Below are 22,707 nucleotides of genomic sequence, written 5' to 3'. Positions count from 1 at the left end.
CGAATTTTCCAAAAATATTTATTTCCAAAAAATACCTATAAATACATAAAATAACAAAATTAGTACAAAATCGAGTGCCAACAATATATAGTATTGAGATCAAATTAGACACAAAAATGTGTCTATCAAATACCCCCAAACCTATTATTTGCTAGTCCTCGAGCAAAATTATTCTTGAAAAGTGACCGAGTTAATCTCGGGTGGGTTTATCAGAGGTGTACCCACAAAAACCAATACTCCAGTCCCTAGCTATCTACGCCGAACCTTGGAAAGCACTAAAGAACCTCCTTGGTTGGCATACAATTATTGACTCTAAGAGGAAGAACCCTGATGCGAAATTCCAATTGATGTACACGAGTTTGCACTCAAGCATACTAAAATTCATATAAGTGACAGAGCTCTACTAAGATAGTTTCACGATGGACATCATACTCGGAGTCAGACTAATCACATGAAAAGATTAAGAAGATGGAAAAAGAAAAATGTAGATGGTTGAAAAGTGAACGGTGTTTCCCATATCTGTCTGAAGGCCTCTGCCAAGATGAACCTAACCTAAATGACTGAGATACCGGTCTGACTAATATTAACACACTGGCATATACAAGGGAACCAGTGGTCAATAACTTAAATCTAGATCAACAAACTGGCAAATACAAGGGAACCAGCAGTTGACTACACATAACAATAACCATTTTTTTTTTTTTTTTATTTTTTTTTTTAACTTAACGGCATGAATAGATCTTTTGGATCCAAGTGCATGCTTCTTGTCAGCAGATTACACGATAGTTCCCACGGGTCCTGCATTCCACGCTTGCTTAGGCGACGGAAACAGGGAGAACACACGCATATTGCTATCCAAGTGTTAATACTTATTCCGATTGGTCTAACTGGTCCGGTTTTTTTTTTTTTTTTTTTTTTTTTTTTTTTTTTTTTGAAAAGGTAACTCAGTCACTCTATTTCACCCTAGCAAAGGTAACAACTTGAATCGTGTGCCCCACCAAATCACTTGAAACAAAAGAAAACTAAAAATAGAAAGTGAAAAGGACTCGACAAGATATGGCGAAACTATCATGTTATTTCTAACACCTGAGCTCTGTGCTTTTATGAATAGACTCTATAGATGTTTCCATCTAGTCAGATTGGTTCCTCAACTCCTAAAACAAAAATGTTTCCATCCACTTAGATTGGTTAGTGCTATCCTAATACGCATAAATTTCTAGGCTCTGGAGTTTATTTATTGCAACTAAAAAGTTTCTCCCATACCCCCAAACTTAAATCTAACATTGTCCTCAATGTTCTAAAGATGAAACTAAAAGCATGAACAAGGAGAAATTGTTACCACTTGAAGCGAAAGAGTTAAGGAAAGATATTACCGTGTTGCATGAGATTGGGTTACCTCCCAAGAAGTGCTAAGTTTAAAGTCTTCAGCCAGACTTAGGAAAGGTTTAGTCAACTCGAACCGTATAACAGTATCCGAATAACTGTGGGTCTTTAAAACCAAAAAGAGCTGACAAAGGAAACTGCATGAACCAAGAAATGTACAAGACTAGCATGCCCTTACCTAGTTTCCTGATAACTATCTAATTGTGGTTCAGGTTCAGGTTCTATGAAAGGGTCTAAATAGAATATTTTCATTGGCTGCGTTTCTTCATAGGTTGGATCCAAATTATTAGGTCTTAGAGTCTGTAAAAACTCAAATAAGAACTTAGAATCACAAATAATAATAACCTAAATAACTGAGGATCCTCTAAGTCAATCAGGTTTGACTTACATAATTGACCACAGTGAGAGTAGTGGTCATTCTTAGGAAAATGTGTCGATTCCATTAACCTAAAGTACTTAGGCTTAGTCTCAGAACTTAATAAGTGACACGTTTGAAATCTATACGTTCCCACAATTGGAAGAAAACTATTTGGTGGGAAAACAAAATCAATCTTGGTATTATTGCATGGGTTAACCACATCAACCAGAGGATGGGTTTCTAATATTTGAGACTCTTGTTGGATATCATTAGGTTCTGGAAAACGATTATGAAGATAATCTTGTAAGATGGTTGAGGCATTGATGTCAAGTCCCAAGTGAGGGACCTTACTAAGAGTTAAAGCACATGGAGAATGATACTCACCCCCAAACTTAGAGTTTTCGGCGTCTCTAGATAGACTAGTCATAACCTCCCTAATTTCTAGGTCGGCAATTGATTTTTCTAAGTCAGGTTCATCCTCGCTAATCTCTACGAGTTCATCTAAGACTATTGTTTCTAAATCGTTTGACTCGATCTCAAGATAAACTGGTTCCTCTAAACCATCATCGGTTTCGTAAACAGGACATACTACATCGTCTGAAACGGGGGTATCTCTAGTCAAATCCTCGTCCTTTTGAATAGGTGAATAATTTTTAAAATTATTAGGATCTGAATCAGAAATAATATAATCATTATAAGGCTCAACTGGGGTAACAAATTCCTGATCACTATTCCCACATATTTCAGATTCTTCATCATCACTATCCTCATCATGATACAATTTTTGAAATTCAAGAATTCTCAATCTTTGTTCCAAACTACATGGTCTATGTTTATAATATTTCTCATAGATCGTTAGAGGTGATTCCTCAATAAAAGTTGGAGTATCCATATATCGCTGCCCACGCATATATTCACCAAGAGTCATTTCCGAAGACGTCTCTTGATAACGAGAATTTCTAGACATATATTCTCGCAACGTCATCGCAGGTGGCGTCTCCTCAAAAGGATTCATCACCGAAGAAATATAAACTACAGAGGGATTCTATACAATCACAAACAAGGCCGACTCGACTCCACCAAAGCAAACCTAAAGATTTCTAGCAAAAAAAAAAGCATGATGGCTCCACTTAGATTGTTTCTAGACCAGCTTCTATCTTTCGAAAGGGAATTCGTTGCAATTTGAGCAAACCCCTCTGGAATCAATCCGAGTCAAAGTAAGTTGAATTGAGGCGAGGGAAGCTCAGTGGAGCTTTGATACCCAAGGCCTCACCGCTATCACAAGGCGGCGCAGTCACGCATTCAACCCACAGAAACCATCATGAACTTTGGAGTGTGCTTAAAGAGCAACCAATATTTTTCGAACGAGTTTCCTATTAAGATCGTTACCCTATCGGTCTCGTTCTATTCCAAATTTTAAGCTTGGGTTCGCGTTAGGTTTCGTTTTCCTAAGGCGGGCAAGAAGGGAACAGTGATGAAATCCGAACCCTTATCTTGTTTAGGCCAGGCCTTTCCCTTTACTAGGAAAATAAAGACAGTCCGGTTCGTCCTCAAACAATTATCACCTTAAGGCAGACAGTAACCCGCTTGCAGAAGATTCGCGGGTGTTTCGATTGGACTTACCTCCCGTACCAGACGGGCGATGAACCGTTGTCGTCGACTCGGGCCACGACTCCTATGCCGTGTGCGAACCCGAGGGGCCGAGGTGATATTGTAATCACCGTCCTTCCCTGCACACAGTTTGTATTTAAGGGTACCCTTCCGTAGGGTTTAAAAAAATAAATAATAATAAAGTCCAAGAGTCCAGTCCAAAGTCCAAATAAAGTAAAGTGCAAAAGAAAAAGAAAAATAACCTAAAAAAAAAATATAAAAAATCTCTCTTTTTTTTTTTTCTCTCTTTCTATATATAAAACAAAAAAAATTTCTCTTTCGCTCCTTTCGCTTTAAGCTTTTCCTTCCAAGGTCTTTAGTAATCCACTTCGAACCTGCAAATCAAAGACAAAAAGAAACGTAAAAAGGAAAAAAAAAATAAAAATAAATAATAAACCTAAAAAAAATTCTACCTAAGCACAGGTCCGCGTCGGCGGCGCCATTTACTTGATGTATTTTCAAATGTTGTTGTAGATAGTGGTAAAAACTAGGTTCTTTCGAACTTGTGAAGGTAACTTTTTTCTAGATTTAAATAAATAAAATTATATGCACAATATTAACAAAATATGGGAGAGAATTTTTACTGGGGGTCAGGATTCCACCATCCACCAAAATTTATGTGATTCAATAACAGTTCTTATCATGCAATTCTAGACAATATAACTCCAATAAAAGGAAATTGTGATTCTAATCATTGCCTAAATTAGATTTTGAAAACATCCATTGTTAATCGCGAGCATGAAGTATCAAAAGCAATTTACTAAGCATACTCCATCAAGAGAAAACACAATTGATTAATAAAAATCATTTACTCCATATTTATTCGGTGCAATTAATCATAAAAGAGTTGCATAAATAAATTTAAATAAATTTTACCACATAACTTTTGGAAGAACGGCTTCCTCCGTCACCCCTGGGATTGGGTTTAGCTACTCATGATGAAAAACCTCTCAAAATGATTCATTGATGCTCAAAAGTTGTTTACAATCAAGAGAAAATGTAAATATAATCGGGTTTGCAACGCATATAAATGTTACACACTGCTGTTACAAGAGCGACAGAAATGAAAAGCTGTTCCCTGTTTGAATCGACCCACAGCTGAGTGTCGCAGACGCTTGCAAAGAACGACTGCTGATGCAAGTCTGTTCTTCCCGTTCTTCCTCTCTCGCACCAGCAGAAACTTTCTCTCTGTATGTTTTTTTCTTTGATTCTCTCGACTCCAAACTCTCCCCCAAAACTCTCTAACCCTTCTCAACTCTTTAGCATTGTATTTATAGTGTTTTAGAACAAAAATATCCGACCATAACACCGTATAATCTCCCATTAATCCCGTCATTGCTCGCTGCCCATATTTAACAATAATTTCCATTTTTGGCTTCTACACACGTAAAATTTGATCCTGCACGCTCTGTTTAGCCTTATACATGCCTCATAAGTCATCCAACTCCTCCAAAACACTTCCATGCACAACCAAAACACACACACACCGTGTACAGGTCGTGTTCACTCCGTGTAGCTCTGTTTGAGCTCGAGAATCAAATCGATATTTCCAGCCAATTCCGATCAAATTCGACACCCAAACTATCTTCCTTAGGCTAAATCACATCTTTCTGCCAAAATTCAGCCATTGAATCGACCTACAACTACTTCATTTCTTCGATCGAAAATTCTCCTGTGTTATGAATATTTTTCCCGCCAAAATCGAAATTCAAATGAAGAAGAGGTGTCCTGGGGGTGCCCCTTAGTAATTAGGTTACCCCTTATCCAAAAGCGAGAGTCCGAATAACACGTGTCCTCCGGGTGCCAAAATCAACTTTTCGAGCCGAATTTTCCAAAAATATTTATTTCCAAAAAATACCTATAAATACATAAAATAACAAAATTAGTACAAAATCGAGTGCCAACAATATAGTATTGAGATCAAATTAGACACAAAAATGTGTCTATCAAATACCCCCAAACTATTATTTGCTAGTCCTCGAGCAAAAATTATTCTTGAAAAGTGACCGAGTTAATCTCGGGTGGGTTTATCAGAGGTGTACCCACAAAAACCAATACTCCAGTCCCTAGCTATCTACGCCGAACCTTGGAAAGCACTAAAGAACCTCCTTGGTTGGCATACAATTATTGACTCTAAGAGGAAGAACCCTGATGCGAAATTCCAATTGATGTACACGAGTTTGCACTCAAGCATACTAAAATTCATATAAGTGACAGAGCTCTACTAAGATAGTTTCACGATGGACATCATACTCGGAGTCAGACTAATCACATGAAAAGATTAAGAAGATGGAAAAAGAAAAATGTAGATGGTTGAAAAGTGAACGGTGTTTCCCATATCTGTCTGAAGGCCTCTGCCAAGATGAACCTAACCTAAATGACTGAGATACCGGTCTGACTAATATTAACACACTGGCATATACAAGGGAACCAGTGGTCAATAACTTAAATCTAGATCAACAAACTGGCAAATACAAGGGAACCAGCAGTTGACTACACATAACAATAACCATTTTTTTTTTTTTTTTTTTTTTTTTTAACTTAACGGCATGAATAGATCTTTTGGATCCAAGCGCATGCTTCTTGTCAGCAGATTACACGATAGTTCCCACGGGTCCTGCATTCCACGCTTGCTTAGGCGACGGAAACAGGGAGAACACACGCATATTGCTATCCAAGTGTTAATACTTATTCCGATTGGTCTAACTGGTCCGGTCTTTTTTTTTTTTTTTTTTTTTTTTTTTTTTTTTTTGAAAAGGTAACTCAGTCACTCTATTTCACCCTAGCAAAGGTAACAACTTGAATCGTGTGCCCCACCAAATCACTTGAAACAAAAGAAAACTAAAAATAGAAAGTGAAAAGGACTCGACAAGATATGGCGAAACTATCATGTTATTTCTAACACCTGAGCTCTGTGCTTTTATGAATAGACTCTATAGATGTTTCCATCTAGTCAGATTGGTTCCTCAACTCCTAAAACAAAAATGTTTCCATCCACTTAGATTGGTTAGTGCTATCCTAAACGCATAAATTTCTAGGCTCTGGAGTTTATTTATTGCAACTAAAAAGTTTCTCCCATACCCCCAAACTTAAATCTAACATTGTCCTCAATGTTCTAAAGATGAAATAAAAGCATGAACAAGGAGAAAGTTATTGAAGCAAAGAGTGAAGGAAGGATATTACCGTGTTGCATGAGATTGGGTTACCTCCCAAGAAGTGCTAAGTTTAAAGTCTTCAGCCAGACTTAGGAAAGGTTAGTCAACTCGAACCGTATAACAGTATCGAATAACTGTGGGTCTTCAAAACGAAAAAGAGCTGACCAAAGGAAACTACAATAACCAAGAAATGAACAAGACTAACATGCCCTTACTAGTTTCCTGATAACTATCTAATTGTGGTTCAGGTTCAGGTTCTATGAAAGGGTCTAAATAGAATATTTTCATTGGCTGCGTTTCTTCATAGGTTGGATCCAATTATTAGGTCTTAGAGTCTGTAAAAACTCAAATAACTTAGAATCACAATAATAACCTAAATAATGAGGATCCTCTAAGTCAATCAGATTTGACTTACAATTGACCACAGTGAGAGTAGTGGTCATTCTTAAGCAAATGTGTCGATTCTAACCTAAGGCATTTAGGTTTAGTCTCACAACTTAATAAGTGACACGTTGAAATCTATACGTTCCACAATTGGAAGAAAACTATTTGGTGGGAAAACAAAATCAATCTTGGTATTATTGCCTGGGTTAACCACATCAACCAGAGGATGGGTTTCTAATTTGAGACTCTTGTTGGATATCATTAGGTTCTGGAAAACGATTATGAAGATAATCTTGTAAGATGGTTGAGGCATTGATGTCAAGTCCCAAGTGAGGGACCTTACTAAGAGTTAAAGCACATGGAGAATGATCTCACCCCCAAACTTAGAGTTTTCGGCGTCTCTAGATAGACTGGTCATAACCTCCCTAATTTCTAGGTCGGCAATTGATTTTTCTAAGTCAGGTTCATCCTCGCTAATCTCTACGAGTTCATCTAAGACTATTGTTTCTAAATCGTTTGACTCGATCTCAAGATAAACTGGTTCCTCTAAACCATCATCGGTTTCGTAAACAGGACATACTACATCGTCTGAAACGGGGGTATCTCTAGTCAAATCCTCGTCCTTTTGAATAGGTGAATAATTTTTAAAATTATTAGGATCTGAACCAGAAATAATATAATCATTATAAGGCTCAACTGGGGTAACAAATTCCTGATCACTATTCCCACATATTTCAGATTCTTCATCATCACTATCCTCATCATCATGATACAATTTTTGAAATTCAAGAATTCTCAATCTTTGTTCCAAACTACATGGTCTATGTTTATAATATTTCTCATAGATCGTTAGAGGTGATTCCTCAATAAAAGTTGGAGTATCCATATATCGCTGCCCACGCATATATTCACCAAGAGTCATTTCCGAAGACGTCTCTTGATAACGAGAATTTCTAGACATATATTCTCGCAACGTCATCGCAGGTGGCGTCTCCTCAAAAGGATTCATCACCGAAGAAATATAAACTACAGAGGGATTCTATACAATCACAAACAAGGCCGACTCGACTCCACCAAAGCAAACCTAAAGATTTCTAGCAAAAAAAAAGCATGATGGCTCCACTTAGATTGTTTCTAGACCAGCTTCTATCTTTCGAAAGGGAATTCGTTGCAATTTGAGCAAACCCCTCTGGAATCAATCCGAGTCAAAGTAAGTTGAATTGAGGCGAGGGAAGCTCAGTGGAGCTTTGATACCCAAGGCCTCACCGCTATCACAAGGCGGCGCAGTCACGCATTCAACTCACAGAAACCATCATGAACTTTGGAGTGTGCTTAAAGAGCAACCAATATTTTTCGAACGAGTTTCCTATTAAGCTCGTTACCCTATCGGTCTCGTTCTATTCCAAATTTTAAGCTTGGGTTCGCGTTAGGTTTCGTTTTCCTAAGGCGGGCAAGAAGGGAACGGTGATGAAATCCGAACCCTTATCTTGTTTAGGCCAGGCCTTGCCCTTTACTAGGAAAATAAAGACAGTCCGGTTCGTCCTCAAACAATTATCACCTTAAGGCAGACAGTAACCCGCTTGCAAGATTCGCGGGTGTTTCGATTGGACTTACCTCCCGTACCAGACGGGCGATGAACCGTTGTCGTCGACTCGGGCCACGACTCCTATGCCGTGTGCGAACCCGAGGGGCCGAGGTGATATTGTAATCACCGTCCTTCCCTGCACACAGTTTATTTAATACCCTTCCGTAGGGTTTAAAAAAAATAATAATAAAGTCCAAGAGTCCAGTCCAAAGTCCAAATAAAGTAAAGTGCAAAAGAAAAAAAAAAATAACCTAAAAAAAAATATAAAAATCTCTCTTTTTTTTCTCTCTTTTCTATATATAAAACAAAAAAAAATTCTCTTTCGCTCCTTTCGCTTTAAGCTTTTCCTTCCAAGGTTTAATCCACTTCGAACCTGCAAATCAAAGACAAAAAGAAACGTAAAAAGGAAAAAAAAATAAATAATAATAAACCTAAAAAAATTCTACCTAAGCACAGGTCCGCGTCGGCGGCGCCATACTTGATGTATTTTCAAATGTTGTTGTAGATAGTGGTAAAAACTAGGTTTTTCGAACTTGTGAAGGTAACTTTTTTCTAGATTTAAATAAATAAAATTATATGCACAATATTAACAAAATATGGGAGAGAATTTTTACTGGGGGTCAGGATTCCACCATCCACCAAAATTTATGTGATTCAATAACATTCTTATCATGCAATTCTAGACAATATAACTCCAATCAAAGGAAATTGTGATTCTAATCATTGCCTAAATTAGATTTTGAAAACATCCATTGTTAATCGCGAGCATGAAGTATCAAAAGCAATTTACTAAGCATACTCCATCAAGAGAAAACACAATTGATTAATAAAAATCATTTACTCCATATTTATTCGGTGCAATTAATCATAAAAGAGTTGCATAAATAAATTTAAATAAATTTTACCACATAACTTTTGGAAGAACGGCTTCCTCCGTCACCCCTGGGATTGGGTTTAGCTACTCATGATGAAAAACCTCTCAAAATGATTCATTGATGCTCAAAAGTTGTTTACAATCAAGAGAAAATGTAAATATAATCGGGTTTGCAACGCATATAAATGTTACACACTGCTGTTACAAGAGCGACAGAAATGAAAAGCTGTTCCCTGTTTGAATCGACCCACAGCTGAGTGTCGCAGACGCTTGCAAAGAACGACTGCTGATGCAAGTCTGTTCTTCCCGTTCTTCCTCTCTCGCACCAGCAGAAACTTTCTCTCTGTATGTTTTTGTTCTTTGATTCTCTCGACTCCAAACTCTCCCCCAAAACTCTCTAACCCTTCTCAACTCTTTAGCCTTGTATTTATAGTGTTTTAGAACAAAAATATCCGACCATAACACCGTATAATCTCCCATTAATCCCGTCATTGCTCGCTGCCCATATTTAACAATAATTTCCATTTTTGGCTTCTACACACGTAAAATTTGATCCTGCACGCTCTGTTTAGCCTTATACATGCCTCATAAGTCATCCAACTCCTCCAAAACACTTCCATGCACAACCAAAACACACACAACACCGTGTACAGGTCGTGTTCACTCCGTGTAGCTCTGTTTTGAGCTCGAGAATCAAATCGATATTTCCAGCCAATTCCGATCAAATTCGACACCCAAACTATCTTCCTTAGGCTAAATCACATCTTTCTGCCAAAATTCAGCCATTGAATCGACCTACAACTACTTCATTTCTTCGATCGAAAATTCTCCTGTGTTATGAATATTTTTCCCGCCAAAATCGAAATTCAAATGAAGAAGAGGTGTCCTGGGGGTGCCCTTAGTAATTAGGTTACCCCTTATCCAAAAGCGAGAGTCCGAATAACACGTGTCCTCCGGGTGCCAAAATCAACTTTTCGAGCCGAATTTTCCAAAAATATTTATTTCCAAAAAATACCTATAAATACATAAAATAACAAAATTAGTACAAAATCGAGTGCCAACAATATATAGTATTGAGATCAAATTAGACACAAAAATGTGTCTATCACCTCGAACATCGAATCTAGAGAGCAGTAGTTGCGATCAACTTGACTGCAATAGAAGCGACTGATTGAACCGCAACAGCTACGATCAGCTGGACTGCAACAATCGCGATCAAAACTGGACTGCAATAATTATTGTTGACGGCTTCCAAGCTGCTTTCTCACGAACAGGATTTTGGAGTTTTTTGTACTATTTTTCTCAATGGGAAAACATGATTCTTTTTTCTCGTATATCCCCTTAGCCGGCGCCAATGTTTGTACCCAGAAATATTTCCAGGCACTAAACACGATGATTTTGGTGATGATGAGGAAAACAAGGTTAATGACATGAGGCAAGCATAAAGATGAAAGACACAAATTTTACGTGGTTCGGCAAGTTTTTCCTACATCCACGGACAAATCCCCGTAGGGATAGATATTTCATTGATATGATTACAATTGGTTTTTGATCCCTTATAGGGTTTTCTGCTATCTTTTCTTCTCCCCATCTATGAGTTATAATTCCCCTTATTTATACAGTTACGAATTCGGATCTTCCCTTAATTATGAGGTAGGCATAAATTACATTAAGTTTCTCTTCATGCCCCCTGGTCATGCCCTGCATGCCTCCTGGCCATAAACTGTATTAAGTTTCCCTGCATGCCTCCTAGCCATTAACTGCATTAAGTTTCCCTGCATGCCTCCTGTCCATAAACTTTATTAATTTGCCCTGCATGCCTCCAGGAATATTCCAGAATATTCCCTGTAGAAATTGGTCAACAAACCTTCCAGACTCTTCCAGAAACTTTCTCTAGGGTTCTTGAACTTGATCGATGGAAACTGGCTTAATTGACATGGGCTTGCGGGTTTGACCATCGACTTGACTTTGACTGACAGGGTTGATTTTCGCTGTTGACTGCAACTATCGTTCTTTGACTGACAGACTGCCTTGACTGGAGATATGGTTGGAGACTGGATGAAGTCTGGCTGGCAGCACAACTGACAACATGGATAGAGACTGGCTGGCAATGCGACAAAGAACTTAGCTGGAAACTGGTTAGAAGCGCGACTGACAACTTGACTTCGATAGTTGACTGACGGTTGACTTTGACCATTGACCAGGCGTTCACTTTGACCATTGATCAGGCGTTGTCTTTGACCGTCGACCGAGCGTTGACTTTGACCATTGACCATTGACCATGCATTGACTTCATGGAGCACTGGACTTGCTGGTAGCTACTTCAGTGGGTAGGCTGTGGCGGCTGAATTATGGCCCAAGACAATATTCTGGCCCAATATGTGGTATTTTTACTCATGGTACAGACAACATGCTTATTCAATGTCCCGTGGAAATAGAGGCATGGATGAACCTCTTAAACCGCATACCAACAAACTATCTTCAACATAACAACCATCCAATCACCATAAATCCTCAAACAACCATATTGCATCTTCTACAAGCTTCTACCGATATAACCACCACCAAATCTTTCTGTTTTCTTTTCTGGACGTTATGGACAACCAGAAATGAAATTGTTTTCAACCAATCTCAATCTCATTAAGAAAACATCATGAGGAAATCTCTAGCACAACAACAAGAATTTGAATGGGCAAGAAAAATCTCCCCACCGGTACTACCTGGAGATCCAACCCCAAGGATTGCAACAACCATCACAAGAACAACTACAATCATTCAAGTTGGATGGTCTACTCCAGATTCGGGTTGGATAGAAATAAACACACATGGGGCTGCTAGAGGCCATCCAGGTATGGCAGGAGCGGGATTCATTTGCAGGTATTCGAATGCACAAACCATTATGGCTCTTGCACAACCTCTAGGTTTAACTACTGCGCTGACGGCAGAGACATGGGCAACCGTAATAACAATCAAAATAGCGATGGAACCAAGAGTAATAATTGAAACGGACTCTGAGAATCTCATGCGCTTTATCAGAACATCAGCGGAAGCTCCTTGGTATATATCACGAATGATTGCAGAAATCAAACAAAGAATGCGCCGCATACCTTTCTGCCACATTCAACACAATTACAGAGAAGGAAACCAAGCAGTTGATGATATAGCAAACTTTGCAGCGGATAGAAGCAAAGAAGAAAATTATTCGACAACTATATGAGACCAAGTAAACCCGTCTTTTCTTAATCAAATTCTCTTAAGTGACTCTATGGAAATTACTTTCCCCCGTGTAATCTCTAATTAGTTCTTTTTTAATATATACATGCTTCAAAAAAAAAGTAATATATAAAACGTGTAATTTCTAATTAGTTCTTTTTTAATATATACATGCTTAAAAAGAAGTAATATATAAAACGATCGAAATTACATCAAAATAATAAAAAAGTCGAACCCGGATATGCACGAACTTTTAACACAAGATTGCTAATATGGGGTATCAAATTATTAGGCTGTGTATAAAAAAAAATACATATAGGACAAAATAGCATTTGGGATCTTTGGGTTGGTACACCCCAGCAATTTGGCCCCCCATTAGCACTAGCAGCCTTGTTTTACTATATGAATTCTCCCCTAACTTGAGAAATTGTCTGGATTCGATCGTCACTGGTCCTAGCCAATCATGTAGAGTTTCCTACATCGATTCTTCAACTGGTTCCATTAAATGTCTACGACTCAGTTCGGATATAACTTTGTCAATAAGTTTACACCAGTACGGACCACGACCGACACAAGCCACAGGTTCATACTGCATGTTCTGGGCATCCTCTAGTTCTTTATGATACACCGTGAGACGGCTTTTAACTTCATCCGGTCTCGAACCCTGATATAATTTCAGAGGTTATTGTTTGTTTCTCCAGCTCAATCCCTTCAGCAGCTGCTGTATACAGCACGTCCGCTTCGTTTGCATTGACAAATTCAAGGTAATCCTCCCAATCCTCGTTTCGTAGCTTCTCTACAATCCAATCCCGAAAGTCAACATCCGGAAAGATGGTACCTTCTCCCTTATTGATACGGTCAAGATCGCAGAGCAGCATGCCTATTTTCTTATGAGCGTAAATGACTGCAATCTGATGCTTAAGTCGATATCTTTTGCCCTCGGCAATATCGCGTTCCAGTTGATTGTGAAGTCTCTGTAGGATTTCCAAATCGGCATTTACATCGCTTCTGTCTTTATGAATATGATGACCAGTTGGACTCGGACCATTCCTAAACAGAAGATCCAGACAAGGTTCAAATACCTGTAGCTTTTCTTCAAATGGCATGATATCCCAATCATTGAAGAGATGTTTCAATTCAAGCCTGTGTTGCGAAAGTTTACTCCACAAACTTTGCCAAAATTGCTCGGGCGAACTGTCGGCTACATCCATCGTTTCTTGTTTGGGCTAGACAGACAGATTCTAGTTATGCTTGGTTTCTCAACTTGAGAGAACAAACGTACTTATTTATAGCAGAATATGGCGGTGTACAATTGCTTGAATCCGGAAAGTGGAAATTCTAGTGACAAATATGGAAAGTGGCAATTCTAAGAAAGTGATTGTCAGGGGATTCCAAGTTTACATCGGACTACGGTCTCCCGTGCCTGCTCTTATTAAAGCGCATGCAAGAATAGTGTTTTATTTTTTTTCGTAGAGTCGCAGAATTCACCATGAATAAGGATAGGATGAGAAGCCAGCAACGAAAACCCAAACAAGGTATTCGAATTGAAGAGAAGAAGTGGATTCTTAAACCTTATGATGAAGAGAACCAAAGCCTTCCCCCGCAGCAACAACTAAATAACATATCAGAATTCATTCAACCTTCTTTAGAATCAGCTCGAAAGCATCCAAAGTCTAATAATGGGTTTGATCCAAATCATCACCCCCATGTTATGGAAGAAACAAGATCCAAAGTTGCTTTTAAAAAAGAAAAGCAGGAGGAGAAAGTGCGAGAAAGTGAGAAATCTAAAGATAAAGTTGATGATATTCGTAGCCGGTTAGAAGATATTAGACTGGTAGCCGAAGAACCCAAATTGTCAGAAGAACAACTTAGAGTTAATGATAAGTTGCAGGAAGAGGAGGTAAATATTTATAACTCCAAAACTTTGTTTCTTTTGTTTCACATGATCAACTTTCATAATGCACAACAAAATAAAAAAAAGAAACAGGTCGTGGTAGTAACAAATTAGTTGATGCATGATGCACATGCCAACAGTTCCTTACGTTAGATTTTTGGTGCATTCTGATCTATGGTTTATGATTACCAGTTTTGATCCTTTACACGTCAAAGTTGTTCTTTGCATGCAGATACTAGCAATGGAGGCTATATACCGTGAAAATATCATTGTACTTGACAGAGAAGACGGGTTACGGGCTTTCCAGGTCTTGCAATTACCCAGTTTAATTAGCATTGCAGTGAAACTTAAACAATCTTATTTTCTAAATGTTTAAAGTTCTTTTCTGCAGATAAATATACATATCGAAGTTCCTGATAAACTTGTAATGTCTACTAAGATTGGCTCATTATGTGGAGAAGCCGAATCTGCTGGAGTGGGCAGTGAAGCAAAGGCCATAGCTGATAATCCAAACCGATTCTTTTACTCCTTCAAAGTTCAGTGTCTTCCCCCAATCGTATTAACATGTTTACTACCCAAGGCATACCCTAGCCATTCTGCTCCTTTTTTTACCATCTCTGTTCTATGGATGAATGTTACGAGAATATCTAGCTTGTGTCAAATGTTGGATACGATTTGGACGGAACAATCAGGGCAGGAAATTGTTTATCCATGGGTGGATTGGCTTCAAAATTCATCTCTCTCCTACTTAGAGTTTGATAATATAATACCGCTTGATTCATTTGAAAAGGCAGATAATGCTGGAGATAGACGTGCTGTTTCAGAAAGTGTCTCTCCAGAAGTTGATATACCTTCAATATTGAACTATAATGATGACAAATGCAATGAGATATTCTGCCAAAACCTACATCAATGCTGCATTTGTCTAAGTGAATATGCAGGTATCTCAATTTAATAACCCATATTCTAGTTTGTCATGCACAAATTTACTATTTGAGTTGATATGACGTCTCTTCTTTTAACAGGCACCAAGTTTGTAAGATTGCCATGTAAGCATTTCTTTTGTCGCAATTGCATGGAGACATATTCAACCATGCATGCAAAGGAAAGTGTGGCAATACTATGTCCACAAGTAAAATGTGGGGAACTAGTTCCACCTGGTCTGGTTAGAAGCTTGATTGGGGATGAAAAATTTGAACACTGGGAGTCAAAATTGTTTCATGTGACACTTGATTCAATGTCTGATTTAGTCTATTGCCCTAGGTGTGAAATGGCTTGTTTAGAGGACGATGACCACCTCGCCCAGTGTCCCAGGTGCTTCTTTTCCTCCTGTTGTCTTTGTAGAGATCGATTTCATGTTGGAGTTCAATGTACGACACCAGAAGAGAAGCTTAAGTTTTTGCAGATAGGCGTCGTTCCTCTTGTATTCTCTTTTTCCTTTTCAATAAAATTTTAACCTTTTAATTTCAAAAAAAGTTTTTGCAGGTAGCATACATATGAAGACTTAATCTAGAAACTGTTCTAAGCTTGCTTGGTTTTCCAAATTATGTAAAGATCTGATATACTCTGTTATTTCCTGCACAGAATCGTCAGCATTTTACTAAACTAATGGCTCAGCAAAAGCAGAAAGAGCTGGACATGATAAATCAGCTTCGTAGTATGGAGGAAATAATGCGTATATCTAAGCAATGTCCTAATTGCATGATGGCAATCTCTCGAACTGAAGGTTGTAACCACATGCATTGCTCAAATTGTGAGCACGACTTCTGTTATAAATGTGGGGAGGAATATGACATGGGTAAATATAGCTGCAAAAATTGTGTCCTTTTCGATGAGGAGACCATTCGTCGGTGGGAAGCTGAGATGACACCACGACAGACAGGACTATTGCGTCAGGAGCGGCAGATACTAAATGAGGTACGAGCTGAGGATCCAGCAAACCATCCTAGCTCATGTCCAATTTGCCGACAAATGAATACAAAGGTGAGCGAAATGAAAAAAAAATATATAAGGGAAGGTCCAGAGATTTTCCTGATGAGCGCTACACTGATATATTTATTTTGTTGCAAATGAAACAGGTAGAGAATAACAACCACATATTCTGCTGGTCTTGCGAAAAGCATTATTGCTACTTGTGCCGAAAGATTGTCAAACGAGGCTCCCAACACTACGGACCCAAGGGTTGCAAACAACACTCAGCTGGATGAAATTTGGAAACATCTAAAACTATAATAAATTATTTCGTTTTTATCAAAATATTTACGTATCCATGGCACTAAGTAGCTGATACTTTTTTGCTCCTTCAGTAAATAGTTTATATGGTTTGGCGTTAAGCATGAAAGGTATATGGCATGCATATTCATCATTTTTGACCATTCAATTCATTCAATCTCAACCTTTTTGTTCTTCCATGTCTATGAAACCAAAATTGTTGTTTTAGAATTCAAGTCACTCCTTCAAATGAACGTTGAAATTTGAAACAGAAATAAAGAATCTATCGTTTTGAACCAGGATTAATTTGCACGGCCTAGAAAATTGAGGACTTGTAATTTGCAGTTGGTATAATTTGTTGGAAAATCAGGGTAATAGAGGATGAAAACAAAGGACGAAAAGAATGTTTTATCACTGCAGCTTCAAGGCCTTGCAATTCTTTTCAGCAATTATTTCGACCCTTCCCAATAAATTGGCGAGTACAATCGGTCAGCGAAATATTTCTATCAGGATACAATGAAGCCCTAACAACGTTGTTGGATTCAAAGGTTGTACTCCCTTGACCCACCAAGAACACACTGTATTTGTTTCTGAAGATGCTTAGAGAGAAAGAGTTTTTGATGATCGAGATGGGAGAATGCCTTCGCTATTTAAAGAGGAATTCATGCCTTTTGGAGATGACTTTTCATCTCCAACAGACGTTTTCAACGGGCATCCATTAATGGTTTCTTTTGGGAAGAAAAGCCTATGGGAAGAGACGTGTCGATAGAATTTTCTGGAAACTGAAATAAGTCGAACACAGCCGGGAGGGGCTACTCCCCCCAGACCCCCGGACAACGGCAAACAATATTGAAAATATCTAACATAATTTATAGATTGTAGATTGAATATATTTATTTAGAGATACTCGTATCTATGATGCAAGAAGAAAATGTGGATGCTTGTAATATAACTGCGAAGCCTGAAAGATGGTACACAAAATTCACACCATCAAGATCAAGAAACTTCACAGCTTCAAACAGGCGATCATCTGCAAGATAGTACCTGAAAGCCAGGCGAACACAAAATTTAGACGAAGAGAAGTTTTTGTATTATAAATTGCTATCAACACCTGTATATGTCCTGTCCTAATCAGTGTTCTGTCATGTCAAGTTATTGCATGACCGTAAACACGGGATATAGGAGAGCTTACTCTCTAGCAGCCTCGAGTTCAAGCAGAAAAGATGTTTTCAAGAAGCATCTGAAAGAGAAACCTTATTCAGTTAAGGTCTGATAATTAAAATAGCCAATCCCAATCAATATTATCAACCACAACACGGCCTCTCTAAATATGGTTGATGTTCCTCGGACGGAGAGACGTCCCTGGCGCAACAAGAGCCTAATGCCAAAACATTTCTTATGAGGTGACAAATAACACACAGTCTAGTCACACTAGTTCCTTCTCAACTCAATATTTCACGCAATTTTATACTTGCTTGAGATGAAGAGAGATGAAGAAACTGTCCAAAAAGAACTGATGTTTTACGTTCTTGAAAAACAGTATTAAAGGGAAAAGACAATTCAACAATCTGTAATCAAACATGAATGCCTTCAAGATAGAACTCCTAGGTTAAAGGGTTAACTACTAGGTTTCAACTAAAGAGAAGAGAGACAAGATGACGAGGTTAAACAAGATAGTTTCAATTGATTTTGGATACACAGAATATACAAAGACTCAATGCATATATATGCATAACTAACTTGAGGGTTAAGATACTATCTTTCCCAAATAAACACAATTCCCTAATATACAAAGACTTCCAAATATACAGGTTGAGTTAACTTGAGGGTTAAGTCACGTTGTGTTAACACCCTCCCGCAAGCGTAACGGGTTATCTTGAACCGTAAGCTTGAACCTTAACAGAGAAAACCGATCACTAGAAAGTGGTTTGGTGAATATGTCCGCAATTTGATCTTTAGAAGATATAAAACGGACATCAAGAAGCTTGGAAGCTACTTGATCACGAACAAAGTGATAATCAATTTCTATATGTTTCGTCCGAGCATGAAATATAGGATTAACTGTGAGATAAGTTGCACCAAGATTATCACACCATAATATGGGAGGAGAGCGTGTGGATATACGAAGCTCAGAAATAAGCGACTGAATCCACATAATTTCGGCAGTAGCAATAGCAAGTCCTCGATATTCAGCTTCAGTACTAGAACGAGAAACAGTCTTTTGTTTACGAGCACTCCAAGAAATAATGTTACCACCCAAATAAACACAATATCCACTTGTAGAACGACGATCATCAAGAGAACCAGCCCAATCAGAATCAGTATATGCACTGAAAGATAATTGTAGAGAAGGAGATGGCTTAAGGAGTATACCAAACGTACTTGTATGCTTGAGGTAACGAAGAATACGTTTAACTAATCCCCAGTGAAATCTGTAGGAGCATGTATAAATTGACAAACCTTATTGACAGCAAACGCAAGATCCGGACGAGTAAAAGTTAAATATTGCAAAGCTCCAACAATGCTACGATATTCAGTAGCATCTGTTAATAAAGTGCTACGATCAGAGGAAACATCACCAGAAGTACTTAGCGGAGTAGTAATTGGTTTAACGCCATCCATTTTTACTCGAATAAGAAGATCTTGAGCATAACGACGTTGCGAGAGAAAGAGCCCCGAAGAAGTACGAATTGCCTCAATCCCAAGAAAATAGGATAATTGACCAAGATCTTTAATTGCAAATTCTTGCTGCAAACGAGAGAGAATAGAGGAAATACCTGTAGTACTAGAGCCAGTGACAATGATATCATCCACATAAACCAACAAATAGATCACACCATGAGTCCCAGTATGAATAAACAAGGACGAATCACACTTGGAAGTGACAAAACCAATTTGCAACAAAAAATTGCTAAGTCTGTGATACCACGCACGAGGAGCCTGTTTAAGTCCATAAAGAGAACGATGTAATTTGCAAACATGTGTAGGAAAACGAGAATCAACATAACCTGGAGGTTGTTTCATATAGACTTCCTCTTGAAGTTCTCCATGAAGAAAAGCATTCTGCACATCAAGTTGATGAATGGGCCAATTGGAGGATAAAGCCAATGTAAGAATAATACGTATAGTGCATGGTTTAACAACCGGACTAAACGTTTCAGAGTAATCAATTCCTTCTTGTTGATTGTATCCTTTGGCAACTAGGCGAGACTTACGACGTGCAATGGTACCATCTGGATTACGCTTGATTCGAAAAACCCACTTACAACCAATAACATTCATAGAAGGATGATACGGGACTAAGGACCAAGTACCATTTCTAAGTAATGCATTGACCTCATCGTCGGAGGATGTACGCCAGTCAGGGTCCTTATGAGCTTGAGAAATACAAGACGGTTCAAGAACGGAATCATAGATGAGAGCATATCGTGAATTTGGTTTGAAAATACCATCTCTAGCTCTTGTAGTCATCGGGTGTGTAAAGGGAGAGCATCTGTTGAAGTTACAGATTGAGCAGCAGAAGAAGACGGCAACAATAACTGAGAGTTGGACGAATCAGGAACAGGAGACAATGAATCGACAGCATCAGGTGTTGGCGACAGCGGAAGAGTAACAACAGATGACGGCTGAGAATGAGAGACAGAAACCGGCAGCGAATGATTAGAGAAGGATGCTGTCGGCTGAGAAGTAACAGAAGATGACGGCTGATGATTGGAGACAGAAACAGACGGCTGATGATTGGAGACAGAGTTTGGCGGCTGATGATTGGAGACAGAGTTTGGCGGCTGATGATTGGAGACAGGGTTTGGCAGCTGATGATTGGAAACAGAATTTGGCGGCTGATGATTGAAGACTGGCGGCTGATGATTGGAGACTGGTGGCTGATGATTAAGAGGCACTGATGAAGGCACAAAATTATGAAGAACAGACAAGGGAAGAATTACCTGTGAAGGAGTCGACGACGGCGAAGGTGACGACGCGGATGCAAAGGGAAAGGTAGTCTCATCAAAAACAACATGTCGACTGATGTATATTCGACCTGTAGGAATATGAAGACACTTATAACCCTTATGAGAGGGGCTATAGCCAATAAAAACACATGGAGAAGACAAAGCATCCATCTTATGAGACCTATACGGACGCAAGTGAGGATAACATAGACAGCCAAATACACGAAGAGAAGTGTAATCAGGTGAAATACCAAAAAGAGCTTCATATGGAGAAGAATTATTAACAGAAGTCGAAGGGACACGATTCATCAAATAACAGGCAGTGTAAAAGGAGTCATACCAATAGGAAGACGGCACATAGGCCATGTTAAGAATAGTAAGACCAGTTTCACGAATATGACGATGACGACGTTCAACCAAACCATTTTGTTCAGAAGTATGTGGACATGAAAAACGATGAAAAATTCCAAGTTCTTGAAGATGTGGAGTGAGTTTGCGATATTCAGCAGCATTATCATATTGAAATATTTTGATCTTTCGACCAAAAATATTTTAAACATGCTTTTGAAATAAGAAAAATATAGAGAAAACATCAGATTTTTGAGACATAGGAAACATCCAAGTAAAACGACTATACGCATCAATGAATATAATATAATATTTATATCCTTCATTAGATAAAACATGAGAGGGTCCCCATACATCGGAGAGAATTAAATCTAATGGATTCAAATAAACTGTTGCACTGGATTGAAAAGGTAATTTATGACTTCTATGCTCATGACAAAAAGAACAAAAACTGATAGTTTGATTTGAAACTGGAAGAGAAAACTGAGAAATAACTTTGCGAACTGTGCGCATCATTGGATGACCCATTCTAGCATGCCAGGCTTGTAAACTAGCACGTTCTCCTATGTAAGCCTGAGGGACTGGAGACGAAACATCAAGTTGATAGAGACCACCCTTCCTAATGCCGCGAAGAAGAACCTTCCCGGTACATCGATCCTTCACAAGACAAAAATTTGGATGAAATTCAAATAAGACATTGTTATCAGTAGTGAAACGAGAAACATATAAGAGATTATGAGAGATTTTGGGTGTAAATAGGACATTACGAAGCTGCAACTTACGGTTGGGAGTCCCTAAAATTGAGGAACCAACATTAGAGATTGGTATAGAAAAACCATTACCCATCTGAATTTGATCAGGGCCAGTATACTCGGTAGGAAATTGAAGACGAGAGAAATCATTGGTAATGTGATCTGTAGCACCACTATCAGGCGTCCAAGAAGGTGATGATGAAAACCTAGGTCCATAAGCAGCATAAGCCCGAGGTGCAGAGGATGGTGGTTGACACCTAGGTGGTCGAAAACTCTTGTCATAACGATTCCAGCAATCTTGGGCTTCATGATTTTTTTACGCCCACAAAGTTGACAACGAGGAGAAGAAGAATCAGAGGTCATAGGCCCACGTTGATTGTCAGGTGAAGCAGGCCCACGTTGATTCTGAAAACGAGCAGGCTGAGATGAACCATGCCCATGGTGATTTTGATTTCTGTTGTTACCAGTAGAGCGAAAGAAGAGAACTGAGAGTTGGGTGCTGAAGATGATCCAGATGATGAAGAAGAATGATACGAAGATTGTCGATTCTGGGCAGCGAGATTAGCAACTGGTTGAGAGTTGGAAAGCTTTGTCTGTTGATCAATACGTAGTTCAAATGTCAGGAGAAAAGTGAGAAAATCTTCAACAGATAACGAACTCATTGTGGTGGTTAATGATGTGACAATAGCATCATAGGTACTGTCCAAGCCAGCTAAGAGACAATGACGAAACTCTTTGTCTGTGACAATGGTGTCTGCTGCTGCCAAGCTATCCACAAGATCACGAGCACGGTCTATGTACTGACGCATAGTTTGAAAACCTTTACGTAATGCTCGCAGTTCACAGTGAAGATGATGAACTTGAGCATCAGATTTAGAGCCATAAAGAGATTCCAGAGATGACCAGATTTGTTTAGACGTTGTTAATCGATGGACATGACGAAAAGTAGC

General features: G+C 38.7%; 1 protein-coding gene across 1 annotated transcript; it reads left to right on the top strand.

Moving 5' to 3' along the window:
- Positions 1-14,091: 14,091 nt before the first annotated feature.
- LOC113306313 (E3 ubiquitin-protein ligase RNF14-like) lies at positions 14,092-16,703 on the top strand. Its single transcript, XM_026555265.1, has 6 exons — positions 14,092-14,502; positions 14,729-14,803; positions 14,888-15,437; positions 15,522-15,907; positions 16,081-16,479; positions 16,575-16,703. The coding sequence occupies exons 1-6, from the start codon at positions 14,092-14,094 to the stop codon at positions 16,701-16,703; spliced, it is 1,950 nt and encodes a 649-aa protein (XP_026411050.1).
- Positions 16,704-22,707: the final 6,004 nt, after the last annotated feature.

Source organism: Papaver somniferum, chromosome 8, assembly GCF_003573695.1.
Source record: "Papaver somniferum cultivar HN1 chromosome 8, ASM357369v1, whole genome shotgun sequence".
NCBI lineage: Eukaryota > Viridiplantae > Streptophyta > Magnoliopsida > Ranunculales > Papaveraceae > Papaver > Papaver somniferum.
This window is presented reverse-complemented; position numbering and strand designations above follow the sequence as displayed.